General features: G+C 59.7%; 1 protein-coding gene across 1 annotated transcript; it reads right to left on the reverse strand.

Annotated features, from left to right (window-relative positions):
* Positions 1 to 1,164: 1,164 nt before the first annotated feature.
* Positions 1,165 to 14,543, reverse strand: LOC121163029 (coiled-coil domain-containing protein 194-like). Its single transcript, XM_040990257.1, has 7 exons — positions 14,518 to 14,543; positions 12,910 to 13,270; positions 11,674 to 11,770; positions 11,335 to 11,467; positions 4,500 to 4,606; positions 2,172 to 2,388; positions 1,165 to 1,219 (listed from the first exon to the last, which is right to left on the reverse strand). The coding sequence occupies exons 1-7, from the start codon at positions 14,541 to 14,543 to the stop codon at positions 1,165 to 1,167; spliced, it is 996 nt and encodes a 331-aa protein (XP_040846191.1).
* Between the last annotated feature and the right edge of the window lie 787 nt (positions 14,544 to 15,330).

The raw sequence follows: 15,330 nt of genomic DNA on the forward strand, positions 1-15,330 counted from the left end.
TAATTTGCTTCCTGTCTCTCGTCTCTCTGGGAACTGGCATCACGTGTTGTTAGTGTGACAACAGCCCTAACAAGTAAGAAAGGGTGGCTAGCACTCTCTCTGCCGGTGCCTGGATCCCATACAGGCTCCAGTTCTAATCCCGGCAGCCCCACTTCTCACCCAGCTCCCTCCCTGTGGCCTGGGAAAGCAGTACGGCACACAGCCTTGGGACCCTGCACCTGCGCGTGGGAGACCTGGAGGAGGTTCCTGGCTCCTGGCTGTGGATCGGCTCAGTACCGGCTGTTGCAGCCACTTGGGGAGTGAACTAGCAGACAGAAGATCTTCCTTTCTGTGCCCCCCCCTTTCTGTCTGTAAATCTGCCTTTGCAATAAAATAATTTTTTTTTTTCCTAAGAAAGAGCAGCACCCTCCCCCGGTGTTAGCCATGGAAAGCTCCACTTTACAGGTGGCTAGACTGAGGCCCGGCCAGGTGTATCGCTTCTCCTCGGGTTGAAGTCTTAGTGCTCAAAGAGCAGTCACTCCCCTCTCCCTTCAAGAGCCCATGGCCCATCCACAAGAAGCGGGGTGCCCCCCCATGGGTCCCCAAACTCCCTAGGGGGAAGGTGGTAAGCAGAAGGGAGCTGGGATGGCCTGGGGCCCCGGCTGCCCCATCCCGGCCCCGACTCCATCACAGGAGGCCCTTGTTCCGTGTGATGGACGGCGTGAGGAAGGCAGAGGGAGCTGTGTTTACCCTGCCGGCTGCGGGCGGGCAGGGATCCAGGCCCCGACACGGGCCAGCGCAGAGGCGAAGGCTGCGGGGGGCCAGCACGGCGTCCAGGGAGGCTGAGGCAACTTGACCGAGCCCACGGCTTCCAGCCCCGCTGTGGACGGCCTCTGAGAGGGGGCAGCTGAGCTGCAGGGCAGGGGTTGGGTCGGGGCGTTGAGCGTGGGCACAGAAGGACAGCTGAGAGCAGGTGGAGGCTGCCACCAGCCAAAGCCTCGGGGGAGGACCAGGGACAGGGCAGGTGAAGCCGGAGCCGAGGGGAGGGAGGACAGGGCCACGGGCAGAGCAGGGACGGGGCCTGGGGCTGGGGTACTTGTCCTCTCACCGGCTCTCTCTCTCTCTCTCTCTCGTCATTGCAGCTGAGCCACGGTGCCCTGAGCGTGCTGACTGAATACAGCTGGGTCACACGGGTTCTGTGGCAGCCTCCTCCACCACGCTGAACCCCGGTCGTGCACACCTGAGAGACAGTGGACAGCTGGATCAGAGTGGGGTGTACTGGCCTCCGCTGTGCCTGGACCATGGCGTGTGCAGGAGACTACAGGTGGGTGCAGGGTCCCAAGGCTTTGGGCCGTCCACAGCTGCTTTCCTAGGCAGCCACTCCCGCCCCTTGCCCGATGGCCCCCAGGGATGCCTCCCCCCTCTGGCATCAGTGCACCCTCAGAACTGGCCTTCTGTGAGTCCGACACGGTAGCCTAGTGACCAAAGTCCTCGCCTTGAACACACGGGGATCCTATGTGAATGCTGGTTCGAATCCTGGCAGCTCCACTTCCCACCCAGCTCCCTGCCTGCGGCCTGGGAAAGCAGTGGAGGACGGCCCAAAGCCTTGGGACGCTGCACCCGTGTGGGAGACCAGGAGGAAACTCCTGGCTCCTGGCTTCAGATTGGCTCAGCTCCAGCCATTGGGGCCACCTGGGGGGCGTGCCATCTTCCTCTCTGTCTCACCTCCTCTCTCTCTCTCTCCAGATATATATATATATACACATGACTTTCCAATAAGAATAAATAAATCTTTAAAAACAGAATTGGCCTACTGTGCTGAACCGGTTTCACTCTGCTGGGTCCCCACCAGGGCCCAACCCCTCCTACACAGCCTCGCCCAGGTGGCCCCTTACAGGTGTGACAAGACCGCCCCTCTCATCTCCACTTCAAAAGAAAAAAAAAAAAAAGAACAGTCCCCTAGTCTCAGGGCTCATTCTCATTGGCCCAGCTCAGGTCCCATCATCTTCCTTGAGCCAATCACAGAGCCCGCCTGTGGGCAGGGCTGGGGCTGGAGCCAAGCATGCCAGGTCAAACCTGGACTGGTGGAGGGGTGCAGGTCGCGTACCCCCCAGGCCGCCCCCAGCCGCACCAGCCCCTTTCTCCCGCAGCCATTGTCAGCGGGTCCCCTCTTCCCACAGCGGCGCTCAGACTTTTGAGCGAGTGGCCCGTAGCTGGCCTCCTGACGCGCAGGCTGGGCAGGGGACAGCGCCGCCAGCCTGTTCTTTCCAAGCCCGCTGGCGGGGGGCAGTTTCCTTTCTCCGTCACTGCCGCCGCCGGCTTGGAGGCCAGTGCGATGACCAAATGACGTCCACCGTGTCTTGTCCCCCGGCCACCACGGGGCAGCCGACCGTGATGGTCCAGTGGAGCCTGGGAGGCAGCCAAAAGCCAGTGAAGGGAGGCCCTTCTGCGGGGGCCACACTCGCGGCCCATCTCCTTGCTTGGCAATTCTCGCAGTTTATTTGCAAGAGAACTTCCGTCTGCTGGCTCACTCCCCGGACGGCTGCAGCAGCCCACGCCAGGACTCAGGAGCTTCGCCCAGGTCTCCCACATGAGTGACAGGGCCCCAAGCTCTCGGGCCATCCCCTGGTGAAGCGCAGGGAACTGGATGGGCAGTGGAGATAAGCCAGGACACGAACTGGTGCCCGTATGAGACCCCAGTGTGGGCCAGGTGAGCCATCGCACTGAGCCCAGAAATTAGAATTTTAAAAGGTGTCTGGTCCGTACGTCTGTAAAGCAATGGTGAGCTGTGTCGGACACGGGGTGAAGGTGGAAGGGTTGCCATGACAGTCGCAGGGACTCCCTGGGGTGGGCTGCATAGCCCTGGCCCTGCCATGCCCGATTCAGAGATGAGCAGCCAACGCCCCGGGGACCACTGTTAGTCTGGAGCCCCAAGGAGTGACACTGAGCTCCCTGGGGCAGCTGCAGGGGCTCCCCACCCACTCGCACCCTTCCGGAAGGGCAGTGACACGCCTACCTCTGTGGCAGTTATGGGGTCCCAGCATTTTGCCTCTGTCCTGGCTTGCCTGGAGTGGAGGGATTGATGGGGCCTGTTGGTCCCTGGCTGGCTGTGGGGCTGGTGGCTTGTTATGTTAACCTTTAAAACCATCCTGCCGCACCCCTCCACCCAGGGCCACAGCCAGGGCAGCCACAAGGGCCCCCTGGGCCTCTGCACGCCTCGCATGCTGCCAGGACTGCGGCCAGTGGCACGTGGGGTGTCTCCACTTGGTTCAACCCCGAGGGTCTAGGACAGAGCCAACGCAGGACCCCCCGCCTGCTCACCCCCACCCCATCTCTTTGCCCCAAGCTTGGCAAGGATGGGGGCAAGAGAGGAGGTGATGGTTTGGCTCCACCCCCTGCCTTGGCGGCAACCCCTCCCTCTCCGACCTCTCCCCCTTCCCCACCACTCCAGGGCCCTTAAAGCTCCCAGCCTCCCCACCTGAGGCCCCAGCAGCTTTGGGGACCACGCTGCTCCTTCCTGCGGCCCCCCACCCCGGCCCTGCCTGGTCGAGCTTTCTCCTCTCTGCACCACACAGGGGATGTTTCAACATCAGAAATCAGCTCAAATTCTTCCTCTGGCTCCGTTAGGCCCTGCTGTGCCTCCACCTCCCCTGCTGCAAACCTGGGGCTCCTTCCCTCTAAATGCTGTCACTTTAAGAGGGCTCCCCTGGGCCCCGGCACAAAAGCTCAATGGGCTAATTCTCTTACCCCAGTCGTGGTTCAAGTCCCAAGTCATGGCTCAAGTCCCGGCTGCCCGGCTGCCGTGGCTCAGCTCCAGCTATTGCGGCCACTTGGGGAGTGAACCATTGGGTGGAAGATCTTCTCTCTGTCTCTCCTCTCTCTATATCTGCCTTTTCGATAAAAATAAAGAAATCTAAACAAAATACCGAGGTGCATGCATAGTTTTCATGTGGTTTTGTTGGTTTGCTTTGGGTCTGGGGTCTCTTTTTAAACTTACTTGAAAGGCAGAGTGACCGAGAGACAAAGAGAACTTCCCGACTGATTCCCCAATATTCCCAACAACCGGGCAGGGCTGGGCCGAGCGGGAGCCAGCGGCCTCAGGCTGCGTCGGCCTCCTCCGTGCGTGGCGGGGACACCAGGCACCTGAGCGCATGCGCAGAGCCGGCTGGGAAGTGGAGCAGCCGGGACTCGAACCAGCGGTGCTGTGGGATGGGGCCTGTGCAGCCTCACCCACTGCACCACGACCTCACCCCTCCTGCAGATGCGTCCACAGTTCCCGCGTCCACTCTCACCGGGGACTCTGTGCGTGGGGTCTTAATCCCCTCACTCCGTGTCCCCACTCCTGCCCAGACTGGCCAGTGGCTTCCAACCCCAGGCCTCTAACTCGCATCCCGTGACCCAGCCAGACCCTCGCAGGACCAGGGCCCATGCTGTGTCCCCCTCAGCCCGCGGCCCTCAAGTGGACACGCAGATGGCCCCTAAGCAGAGTTTGTTGAGTGAATAAGCTGCTGAAAACGCACCAGCTCCGAGCTCGATTCCTGAATCTGTTTTTCCAGCGGATTGCTGCTCCTTAGCCGCAGTGGTGGTGATGGAGGGCTTGGCTGGAAAAATCCCGTCGAACATGCGCCTGTGTGGAGGACACAGGAGGGCGGCCAGGGCCGTCAGGGCCGCTCGGCAACAGTGAGGTGGCCTTTCCACTCTGTGGTCGGATTCCCGGGCCGAAACGCCATAAAACAGGCCTGCTTGCATTGGAAACTTTTTTTTCCCCCTCTCTCCCTTTAATACATTCCTGAAGGCGTTGGCAGGGACAACAGGGAAATCTCAGCAGCGTAGGGCAGACTCCAGCACCCATGGGGTGGGGGGTGGGCACGAAGGGCACAGATGGGGCAGGCCTGGGGAGTCAGGGGGCGGAAGGGGGCCTGCCACCGTGGGTGCACTGTGTAGGAGTGTGGGAGGCCACGGCAGGCAGAAGGACGGTCCCCCACCCCGCGCCACCCGAAGGCCTGCGGCGGGCATGACGGCGGGTGGCCTGGCCACTTTGCTACGGGGCGTCCCCACCCAGGAACGCATGTGAAAGTGTCCTCCGTCACCCAGCGCAGACCCACGGAGCGTCACGTGGCGGCAGGCGTCCCCCTTTGCCCCCCAGGAGCAAGCTAGCCGGTCCCCGCGCCCCACCAGCATCGTCACCCACCTGCTGTGGCTCCCCACTCCCCGGGATGGGGCTGCCCGTCCACAGTCCCCACTCCCGGGAGTGAGGTGTCCCAGGCGGTGGCATAACTAGGGCACCCGGGCCCATTCTGATTTATTTATTTATTTTTAAGATTTAATTATTTTGATTGGAACGTCAGATACACAGAGAGAAGGAAGTAGGTAAGATCTTCCATCTGCTGGTTCACTCCCCAAGTGGTCGCAACACCCAGAGCTGAGCCGATCCACAGCCAGGAGCCAGGAGCCTCTTCCAGGTCTCCCACGCGGGTGCAGGGCGGCACACACTTGTGCCGTCCCAAGTGCCTGGGCAGGGAGCTGGGTCAGAACTGGGAACCAGCACCGGGAGACAGAATGCTGCCTTTCTGTCTGTGGCTCAACGCGCTGTGCCGCCGGCGGCAGCCCCTTGCTCACCTCTGCTGACTTCGTCCATGTGGGGCACCCACACATCGCTGGGGCGTGCACCCGGGGGAGATGAACGGCCACAGGGCCGTCCAGCGTCTGACCCCACAGTCCCCAACACATACGCCACAGTGAGATACCAGCTTGGGGGACACAGGGTCTCCCCAGACATTCCTCAGCACCTCCTGCAGTCCTGCAAGTGCCGCCTCCCCCCGCCACACACCCCTCCCACCGCCGCCACCGCAGCCACCAGGACATCCCAAAAAAGCAACCTGTGATTCTAAGAATCTAGGTGGCCGCCGCCTGGCGCCCCGCCTTGCGCCTCCCGAGGCCTCACGGGCATCAATGGGCCCGTTCAGCGCGCGGGGCGCACACGCGCGCGCGCACACACCTCGCCCTGTTCCCTCAGCCGCTGGCGAGCCCAGGTGGGTGCGCCCGAGAACTTGGCCGCACATCCAGCTTCCACAAGGGGCGCTTTGAAGAGGCGGTGTGGACCGGGAATTCCACAGACACCCACTGTTCCTCCTCCCCGATCGCCGACGGGGGCGGTTGGAGGGAGGGTCGTCCGGGGCTTCCCCACCGCGGGAAATGGGGCCCAAGGCAGGGACATACAACTTCTATCTGTTGAATGTCTCTTTCTTCTTTTTTCCCCTTGGAAGTCATGCAAGCACCCTGGGACAGCCAGGCGGCTGCCTACCCTCCGGGCATGAGAAGAAGCCCATTTTCTTGGTCACCTCCCCTCCTGGCCCGTACTCTCCAAAGGACTTGTGCAAGGGCAAGCCACAGGATAGGTGAGCGGACGGGGGAGGTGGCCAGGAGGGTTAGGTGGCCTCAGTGGGGACAGCTGGTGTACGACTTCATTCTCCCGAGAGCCCAGCCCGGGGCCAGGGGGCTAAAGCTTGAACTGTGTCGGGAGTACGCTCTGTGGGGTCTGGAAGGTTCTTTGGGGCCGGGGCACACAGTGAAGGCATCTCCTGGGACCTACACGCATCCCACGCCCCGGTGCCTGGGCTGCAAGTCCCGGCCGCACCGTGAGCCCAGCGACCTGCTGTTGTGTCAGCTGGGAGGCAGCAGGGATGGCTGGGGTCCCCGGGTCCCTGCAGCCCACGTGGAAGAGACCCAGATGGAGTGCCTGGCTCCTGGCTGAGGCCTGGCCCAGTTCTAGGCAGGAGCAGAGGGTGTGCGAGCCAGCAGGTGCAACGCCCTCCCCACCCCCGCTTTGCCAAAGCGACTTTCACATAAATAAACAAAGCTTTAAAAAAAAAAAAAGTTTGGGCCTAGCGCAAAAGCTCAGCAGCTAAAGTCCTTGCCTTGCACGCACCGGGATCCCATATGGGCGCCAGTTCTAATCCCAGTGGCCCTGCTTCCCACCCAGCTTCCTGCCTGTGGCCTGGGAAAGCAGTGGAGGACGGCCCACAGCCTGGGGACCCTGCACCTGTGTGGGAGACCTGGAAGAGGCTCCTGGCTCCTGGCTTTGGATTGGCTCAGCTCTGGCCATCTTGGCCGCTAGGGAGTGAACCAGTGGACAGAAGATCTTCCTCTCTGTCTCTCCTCCTCTCTGTGTATCTGTCTTTCTAATAAAAATAAATAAATCTTTAAAAAAAAGGTAACTCATTCTCAAATATGAAATACTGTGATTGCCTCTGCCCGGTGGAGTGTTGCGTAGCACTGCCAGCCTCCGCCCACAAGGTGGAGGTATAGAGTCGCTCCGGGATTAAGCGTTGGAATCGCCAAGCAGGGGGAGTGGCAGCGGGTGACACCACTGCCCTCTACCCGAGCGGAAAGGCCGGGTCCAGCTCCACGCTTGGGGCCCTGGCTCCAGCCACCGCGACCACACGGTGAGCTGGGCTCAGGCGGCCCGTGTGCCATCGGGTGCCAAGCTCTGCCTGCGGGCTGCCGGCCGCGAGCTCTGGGGTCTCTGGGCTGTGGAATTCCTGCCTAGGGACTTCCATGTCGAGGCCACTGTGTGAGGAATGAATCCGGAGGGACTCCCTACGACAGGTCACTTCCTCGCAGGTAAGCGAGGGTGCTGGGACCTGGTGGTTGGGACATGCAAACCGGGTGACCTGCACGGGACAGACGGATACCCCAGCCCACTGGCGAGTCCTGTGCAGAACTTGCTACCGCCAAGCAACGCTGACCAGCTCACGCCAGTCCATGCGGAAGCTACGGCTGGGTAGATTCTGTGGGGGAAGTGTGGGCCAAACCCCGTGGAAATACAAGTCCCGCTGGTTAGCTCAAGAGTTGGGGTGCTGATGGGCTGAGCTAGCAGTGACCAAGGAGCCTGCCATCACTCACAGGTAAAGGAACCAACAACAGCCTGGGCTGGTCAAGGCAGCAGCACCCGAATGTGCATCCTAAAACAGGGTGTGGGGTGGGCCGGCTGCACCGTTCGCCAGCTCATATAAGGCCAAAGGCAAGGGCAGACTGCCGGGCACTGGCCTAACACCCGCCGCATGTATGAGATCTGAGTCGGGAGTGGGTCAAGTGGGGGAACTTGGGAAACTCCCCGGTGGGTCACAACACTCACTGATGACCACATGGTCCAGGCCCGGGGTCGGGCAAGCTGGACAAGGTAGCATGGTCCAGGCCCGGGGTCGGGCAAGCTGGACAAGGTAGCTCCAGTGGCTGGCTGATGTGCGGGTTGGTTTGGGAAGGGGGTGGACCGGGCAGGGTCGAGCAAACCTTAGCTCACCAGCAAGAACAGAATCAGGCTGGGGCACAGGTCATGGCGAGCTAGGCTCTTGCACCTACTGGTCTGCATGAGCCAGGGACGCTAAGCCACAGCGTCTAAAGCAGAGGTCGGGACAGGTGAGGAGCTGTGCCAAGCTGAGTCAGAGCAACCACTGGCATGCGAGTGATCTATGGCTGGGAACAGACTCGGTTGGGGAGCAAAGGGGACAACCCTAGCTGGGCTGAGGTTCCCACAAAGAGGCGCGTGGCCTGGAAGGGGGGCTGCGTTCTGATCTGGATACAGTTGTAGTCTCCCTTGGCACAAGTGTGGACTGGGATTGGATGCACCGAACCGGGCTGGACCCCGACTCCCCCTGGTGTTCTGGAGGACCAGGGCAGATGTGTGATAGACTAGGCAAGGTCTCAAACCCCTACTGAGCCATGTGTGAGCCATACGTAGGTATGGACAAACCATGGCTGGGCTGGAACATCCAACAGCAACAACCAGATTGGGTGGAAGGCCAGTCAGGAAAAGCCACAGTTCCTGCTATGACAGGAGGTGGACTGAGTAGGGTTGGCTCATGGACCCACTGGTAAGCGTGTAACCTGGCATTGGGAGAGGTTCTGATGGAGGAGCCTGGGCAACTCCTCTGGCAGGACACAGACCCGACAGGTCAGCGCAAGAAACATGATAGGAAACAGCCCAGAAAAGGCCATGGAAAGCTACCCACTGGCATACACTTGGCAGACGTGGGGGCAAGACCAGGCTTAATCTGTCCACGTCATCCACTGGCAAATCCAGGCACCAGTGTGGGTTGACCCAGGTTCGGTCGCAACAAAGACTAGTGCACAATATGGAATGCCGAGGTGAGGTTGCCTGTACCAGGGGGGACCGCAGCGTCCAACCAGCCTGAGAACAAGAAAGGAAGTAGGCAGAGCCAGCAGGGGAATAAGGGAGGGTTCCTTTGCAGGATAGCTACTTCCGCAGGAGGGCATGGGCTGGGATGGGGGCAGACCAGACTAGGCAGAGCTACCACACCTGCGTGCCTCATGTGGACTAGATCAGGGAAAAGCTGGGCTGGGCTGAGTATTCCTACTGGTGCAAACAGAATTAAAGTGGGCGAGGTTTGGTTGGGCAGCAGTAACTGGAATCTGGGAGTGGGAGAGGCCTGGGAGGGCAATAGTGGGCTCATCCCTCTTGGGTTACCACTTCCACGGGAGGACATAAAACTAAACAGTGGCTGGGGTGGAATGGGGTGTGGGACAGACTGGATTACTGCTACACTTACTGGCAAACCAGGGTAGGGGCGGTCCTGGTGGGGGTTATTGTGGGTCGCTCCAACTAGGCTGCAGCTCCTACTGGTTTAGGTGAGGACCAAATATGTGTGGGGCAGAACCAGGCTGGACCGCAACACCCATTGGTTCCAGTGGAAGTCGGGAGTGAAAACAGAACCAACCCAGCAATTACAACCACCAGCTGATTGGAGCGATGGACGGTGCCTGGCCCTGTACTTGTTAGCACATACAAGAAGTTTCTTTGGAGATCTTCCTAATCTAAATGCTGGACTCAGAACCCTAACGAAGAAAAAAGAGAAGACAGAACAGGTCAACCAACCATCTCAGCTATGATGGACTATGTCAATCAGTGGATTTTTCAAAGACCTCATAGTGCTTGGAGTGGCAAGATTGACAGCGATTCATAACTGTTGCAATATCAAAACCACTCGAGCAAGAACCTCAGAGCATGCCCTACACCCGGGACTTGGGAGGGTGGGAAATTGGGTGGGCCTTCTCCCTTAATACCCCCTTTAAACATGAAGGTAACAATATGGAAAACATACTAGTATTATCCAAAAAAAAAAAAAAAAAGTAACAGGCAACTGAAAATAACGCGTACTGAACACTAAGAAAGGCTGATTTGTCAGGGACGTGCACTTTCGTCCGCTTGAGGCGCTCGCCCGCATTCTATCCGTGCCTCTTAACATCTTTTTCTTGCCGCGCCGTGCGGGCTGCTGCTCCTCAGACATCTTAACTGCCTCGCGGGGACTCTGCTGGGCTGGCTGCTGTTCAAGGAGCGCACGCGTTGTTTCGTTGCATCCCTCAGGATGGGAGCACGACATTCACCGCCTTGGAAATAACCCCAGCACCGGGGACGGAGCCCTCCTGGTCGGGCTGGATTACAGACGTATCTCTTGGGGTTCTTTTTGTGAACATCCGCCCTGCACCCCGAACTCCCTGAGTCTCAAGTTTCCCTCTGGCCTCATCTTCCTCCCTGTCTGCTGTTAAAAAAACACCAATTCTTCCAAAATAGCATCCCAGGCACCCACTGTATAGACCGGGTAAACTGAGGCTCGAAAAGGCCCCCTGACCCCTCCCGAGTCCGCAGTCCTTGTGTGTGTGTGTGTGTGTGTGTGTGTGTGTGTGTGTGTGTGTTTGAGGGTGAGTGGATGGAGAGCCGATCACGCCCAGGCGTCTTCCTGTGCAGCTCCCGTTCAGGATCCGTGCGTCCTGGGCGGTTCCCGCCGTGCGTCCCCAAGCTACCATGCTGCGGGGGGCTCACTGGCGCTGACCAGGTGCAAGGGGCGTCGGCAGGGTCGAGTCCTAGAGCGAGGGCGTGAGCCGGGACGGACCCGGGTGCTGGAGCGCGTTCCGGGGCGCGGGCCTTTGCGCTGGGGACCACCGAGCTGGACCTCCAGGAAGTGGCTGGGGGCGGGGCAGGGAGGAAAAGGAGAGGGGTCGCGGTCAGCACCTGGGCGCCCTTCTAAGGCTTCCATTCCCGAAGGTTCCTCACGTCTGAGCGTCCTCTCATGCCCAGGGCCTCCCACTCCTTGGAGTGCCCCAGCTTCAGCCATAGCCATTCCCAGGACCCCTTCTTCTAGAAACCCCCACCCATCCTCCCCTGCATAGCCTTCACTCCAGCTCCCCACCCTTCCTGGGAATTCGCACCTGCGTCCAACCCCAGGGACGCAGGCGTGCAGCCCACGCGGCCCCGCCTCAGTCCTCACCCTCCAGGTCACCCCACCTCCCAGTACCTCTGCCCCTTGGCTCACCCCGCCGGGTGCGCCCCTCACTCACACGCGTTCCCGCAGCGTCACCTCCCGGGCCGCGCAGGCTTCGCTCTGGGCCACAGCGCTGCCCACTTGCCGCTGCGCCTCCTCCAGCAGCCGAGCGGACTCAGTGGCCGCCGCCTCCCAGCGCGCCAGGGCTTCTGTGGGCGCAGGCGTGGGGTGGGAGTGAGGTCGGGAAGGAGACCCCAAGTTCACCTACCCCCATGGACTGTTAGCTTGTTTCAATGCATGCCTGCGTCCAAGCCGCGCGAGGATGTACCTGGCTTCCTCGGCAGGTGCACCTGTGCTATTTGCATATCTAGCCACCGTCTTGCCTCCTCCCTCCCTACCCACTGCAACAACACACCTGCCAGCGCTCCGTTCTCGACCCCCATCTGGGTGCCTTGCGCCTTAGCCTCATCCATCTCCAGCTTGAGGGTGGTGAGTTGGGTCTGGAGCCGGTCCTGCAGTGAAGGAGGCCAAAGGACGGTGTGAATGGATCCCGCCCTGCGGGGTGGGCAAATTCGGCCTTGAGTGCTCCGAAGCTCGTGCCAGCTTTCCACCAGCCTTTGGGGAACTGGAGGCTCTGACCCCCACACCTGCAGGAGGAGGTCTCTTGCCCTCGACCAACTATTCGACACTCCCAGCACCACTTCAAGCCAGCACTAGCAGGGGCAAAATCCCTCACCGCAGGGGGTTCAAACCCACAGGAGCCACCTGGGTTTCTGGGGTGGGTGGGGCTGAGCTCTGCCTAGGATTCTATGAGAAAGCAGGTCCGACTCTCTCAGAATGTGGCAGGGCCTCAAGGGGAAGAGGCAGAGCTTGAACCCAGAGCGGGTGCGTGTCACCCGGCTTGTCCCAGGCCCCTGGGAGGTCACAGGAGTCCCTGGGCAGCTGCTGTGGTGCAGCTCAGGATGCCAGCGCTATCCTCACAGCAGGGTGCCCGGTTCAAGTCCTGGTCGCCCCACTTCCCATCCCACTCCCAGCTCATGCTCCTGGGCCTGGGCCTGGGTGTGATGGCCTTCGGGGAGCTGCATTTGAGTAGTTCTCTCTCTCCCTTCCAAAGGAAAGAAACAGCCGTTTCCCAACAGAATGTTTTTCAGAAAAAAGCTCTCCTGGGCAGGGAGAAGTATACAGCAGTCACTCAGCACATGCAGGTGGTTGGGATCTGAGGGTGGCCGCTCTTTGAGGTTGGGGACTAGAAGAGGTTAAGAGAATCCGGAGGAAGAGGGCAGGCCTAGCTGGCACCTCCCTCCGCTCGCTGCCTGTCTCCCCAGGCCAACTTTAGCTTTCTAATTACAGGTGACAGGACTGTCCCTTGTCCGCACAGGGCTGCTGGCCGGGGCGAAGGCGGCTGGGGGAGGGGCCGGAGCGGGCACAGGGTCCAGGTTACCCTTGGGGCTCCCCCGGGTTGATGTGGCGGGTAGCTTCTCCCCCCTCAGGGACCCCCTCTGATCAGGAGGCAGACTGCAAGGTGAACTGGCCTAGCACGGGATGAGAGTCAGGATGCTGCTGGCGGCTCTCAGTTGGAGAGCTGGGAATCCTGCGACATGGGCAGGTGCCACGCCTGTTCCCCCCCCCGACCCCCGCCGTGGCCCCCTACCTGCTGGTTCTCGCAGGTCTTCAGCGCCTGCTGCAGCCCCCGACGGCCGCGCTCCGCGCGCACCAGCTGTGCGCTCAGGCTCTCTGCGCGCTCGGCCGCCTCGGCCAGCCTGCGCTGCAGCTCCCGCACCTCGGCCTCGGGCACCCTGGGTGGAGTTGGCGGTGGTACCGTGGCGTTGTGCACCTCTGCTTCGGGGCAAGGAGCCCCCCGGGCGGCCGAGGCGGCCAGGTTCCAGGCCACCAGCGCTCCCCCGGCCGCGGCCGCCGCCAGGAACACGGCCGCCCCGCACAGGGCGAGCAGCCGCCACGCGCGCCCGGGCTCCGGCCCCGGCTCGGCCTTGGCCCGCCGTCCGCCCGCAGCTCTGGGCCCCCAGACGGGCCACCAGCCTTTAATTGGCACCTTGGGGACTCCAGGGACACCCACGGTCCCGCCCCTTGGGGCTGTGGCTGGTGGAGAAGAGGGTGTGTGTGTGTGTGCGTGTGGTGTTTAGGGGGGTTGGGTCCGCTCCAGGGGCACTGGGGAGAGAGCAGGATGTGTGGGTCCTGGGTTCTAGCCCTGCCTGCCTCAGTTTCCCCATTCTGTGTAGGGGACAGCGGTGGCCTCAGGGCTGAGTGGGAGGCGTCGCTGCAGCCGCGGAGGAGCTGGGTTTGATTGGACCCATTTAGTGGACGCAGAGACCTTGGCCACTCAGCCAGCCAAGGGGCGGTAGGACAAGCCCGCGCATCCTGGTCCGTTTGTCCCCGGGGCCACCAGAGGGCGACCACACCACGCGAAGGGCTTAGCGAGCCGCTCCACACCCGCTCTGGACACTGGGCACATTCAGAACCCACCCCTCCCTCCTCGCCCCATTGTTTCCCAAGTCCCCACTCTCCAGCCACCCCTTCCTTAATACTTCCTACCCGTGCGCTGTTCTCTGTAAAATTTTACATAGTATTATTATCAATTTATCATATAGTTCCATAGACCCTAGATTTCCCCTCCCCCCTCCCCAACCCCCTCTCCCCCCCCACACTGAGGTCCACTATATTGTTACTATACTATAGTTCTTTATACACAGTCATATGTCCATCACTGCGGGCATGCACAATGGCAGAGGGTCCAGCATCCTGTTGTCAAGATATAGTAAGCAGTTTCATTGTAAGTCCATCTCTGTCTGGACGTAGAGCTGCACTCTGCATTGTATCCTCACATCTGGATATGACAGTCTCCATGACACAGTTACTACACATCCCCTTAAATGAAAAGCCACAATGCAAAATCAACAACAGAAAGAAAAATAGAAATTTACAATGCCGTGAAGTTAAATAACATGCTACTGAGTGACTAACGTGTCGCTGAAGAAATGAAAAAGAAAATCAAGAACCTTCTTGAAGAAAATGATGCTACTGTATGATCTATGAGTCAGTGAAGAATTTAATGAGAAAGTGTTTTAAAGAGATGAAACTAACAAAAAAAAAATCAAAACCCTTGAGATGCAGTTTCCGCTGATCTTTGTTGGTGAGATGTGTCTCCTGTAAGCAAAAAATAAATGTCTTGTTTTTTTTAAAATCCAGTCTACTAATCTATTGTGTTTGATTAGTTGAAGTCATTTACATTCAGGGTTAATACGATCGGGTGGTAAGTTGTCCCGCCATTCCAGCAATGCATGCTTCATTGATTTAATCTTCTTGTTATTCCACTGGGATGCTCTTCACATTTGCCTCGCTGGTGCTATTCCGCTTCTCCGGCAAGAGAGCATCTTTAAGGATCATTGGGAGGGCAGGTTTGGAAGAGGCATATTCTTTGAACTTTCCTTTGCTGTAGAAGAATTCTATTTCTTTTTCAAAGACAAAGGAGAGTTTCCTGGGTACGTTATCCTGGACCGACAATGTTTTGCTTTTGGAATCTGGAATGTCGCTCATTCTCTTCCGGCCTGTGGAGATTCCTGTGAGAGGTCGCCTGTGAGTTGAATTGCATTCCTTTCTATGTATATATGTTAGATACACAAACAGGAGAGACAGCAAGAAAGACCCTCCATCCGATGATTCACTCCCCAAGCAGCCGCAACGGCCGGAGCTGAGCTGATCCAAAGCCAGGAGCCCGGAGCCTCCTCCGGGTCTCCCACGCAGGTGCAGGGTCCTAAGGCTTTGGGCCGTCCTCCACTGCTTTCCCAGGCCACAGGCAGGGAGCTGGATGGGAAGTGGAGCAGCCGGGACTTGAACCAGTGCCCCCATGGGATCTCATTGTGCCTGTCAGCTGTGGTCTTGCCCTGGTGAATGTCCTTCACAGGGGGAAGCTGGGAGGGGCACGGTCAGCAGACCCCTGATTGGTCTGTACTGCCCACCAGCTGCACACACCAGCTCACAACAAAACTACGACTGTCGCACAGCGAGACGCGGGAGCCAAGAGCGACCCCAGCGTCCGGTGTGTGGTGATCTGCTC

Source organism: Ochotona curzoniae, unplaced genomic scaffold (assembly GCF_017591425.1).
Source record: "Ochotona curzoniae isolate NIBS_2020 unplaced genomic scaffold, NIBS_Ocur_1.0 contig_605, whole genome shotgun sequence".
Classification (NCBI taxonomy): domain Eukaryota; kingdom Metazoa; phylum Chordata; class Mammalia; order Lagomorpha; family Ochotonidae; genus Ochotona; species Ochotona curzoniae.

Bases quoted from the DNA above. Each gene is read 5' to 3' on its own strand.
- LOC121163029 (XM_040990257.1), bottom strand. From the start codon at position 14,543: ATGGCGGGACAACTTACCACCCGATC. The intron at 11,468-11,673 runs GTGTGTTGTTGC...CTGCGCCCACAG, and splicing joins CGAGAACGGAGCGCTGGCAG to AAGCCCTGGCGCGCTGGGAG. The intron at 2,389-4,499 runs GTGCGTTTTCAG...GCTGCCTCCCAG, and splicing joins AGGAATCGAGCTCGGAGCTG to GCTCCACTGGACCATCACGG.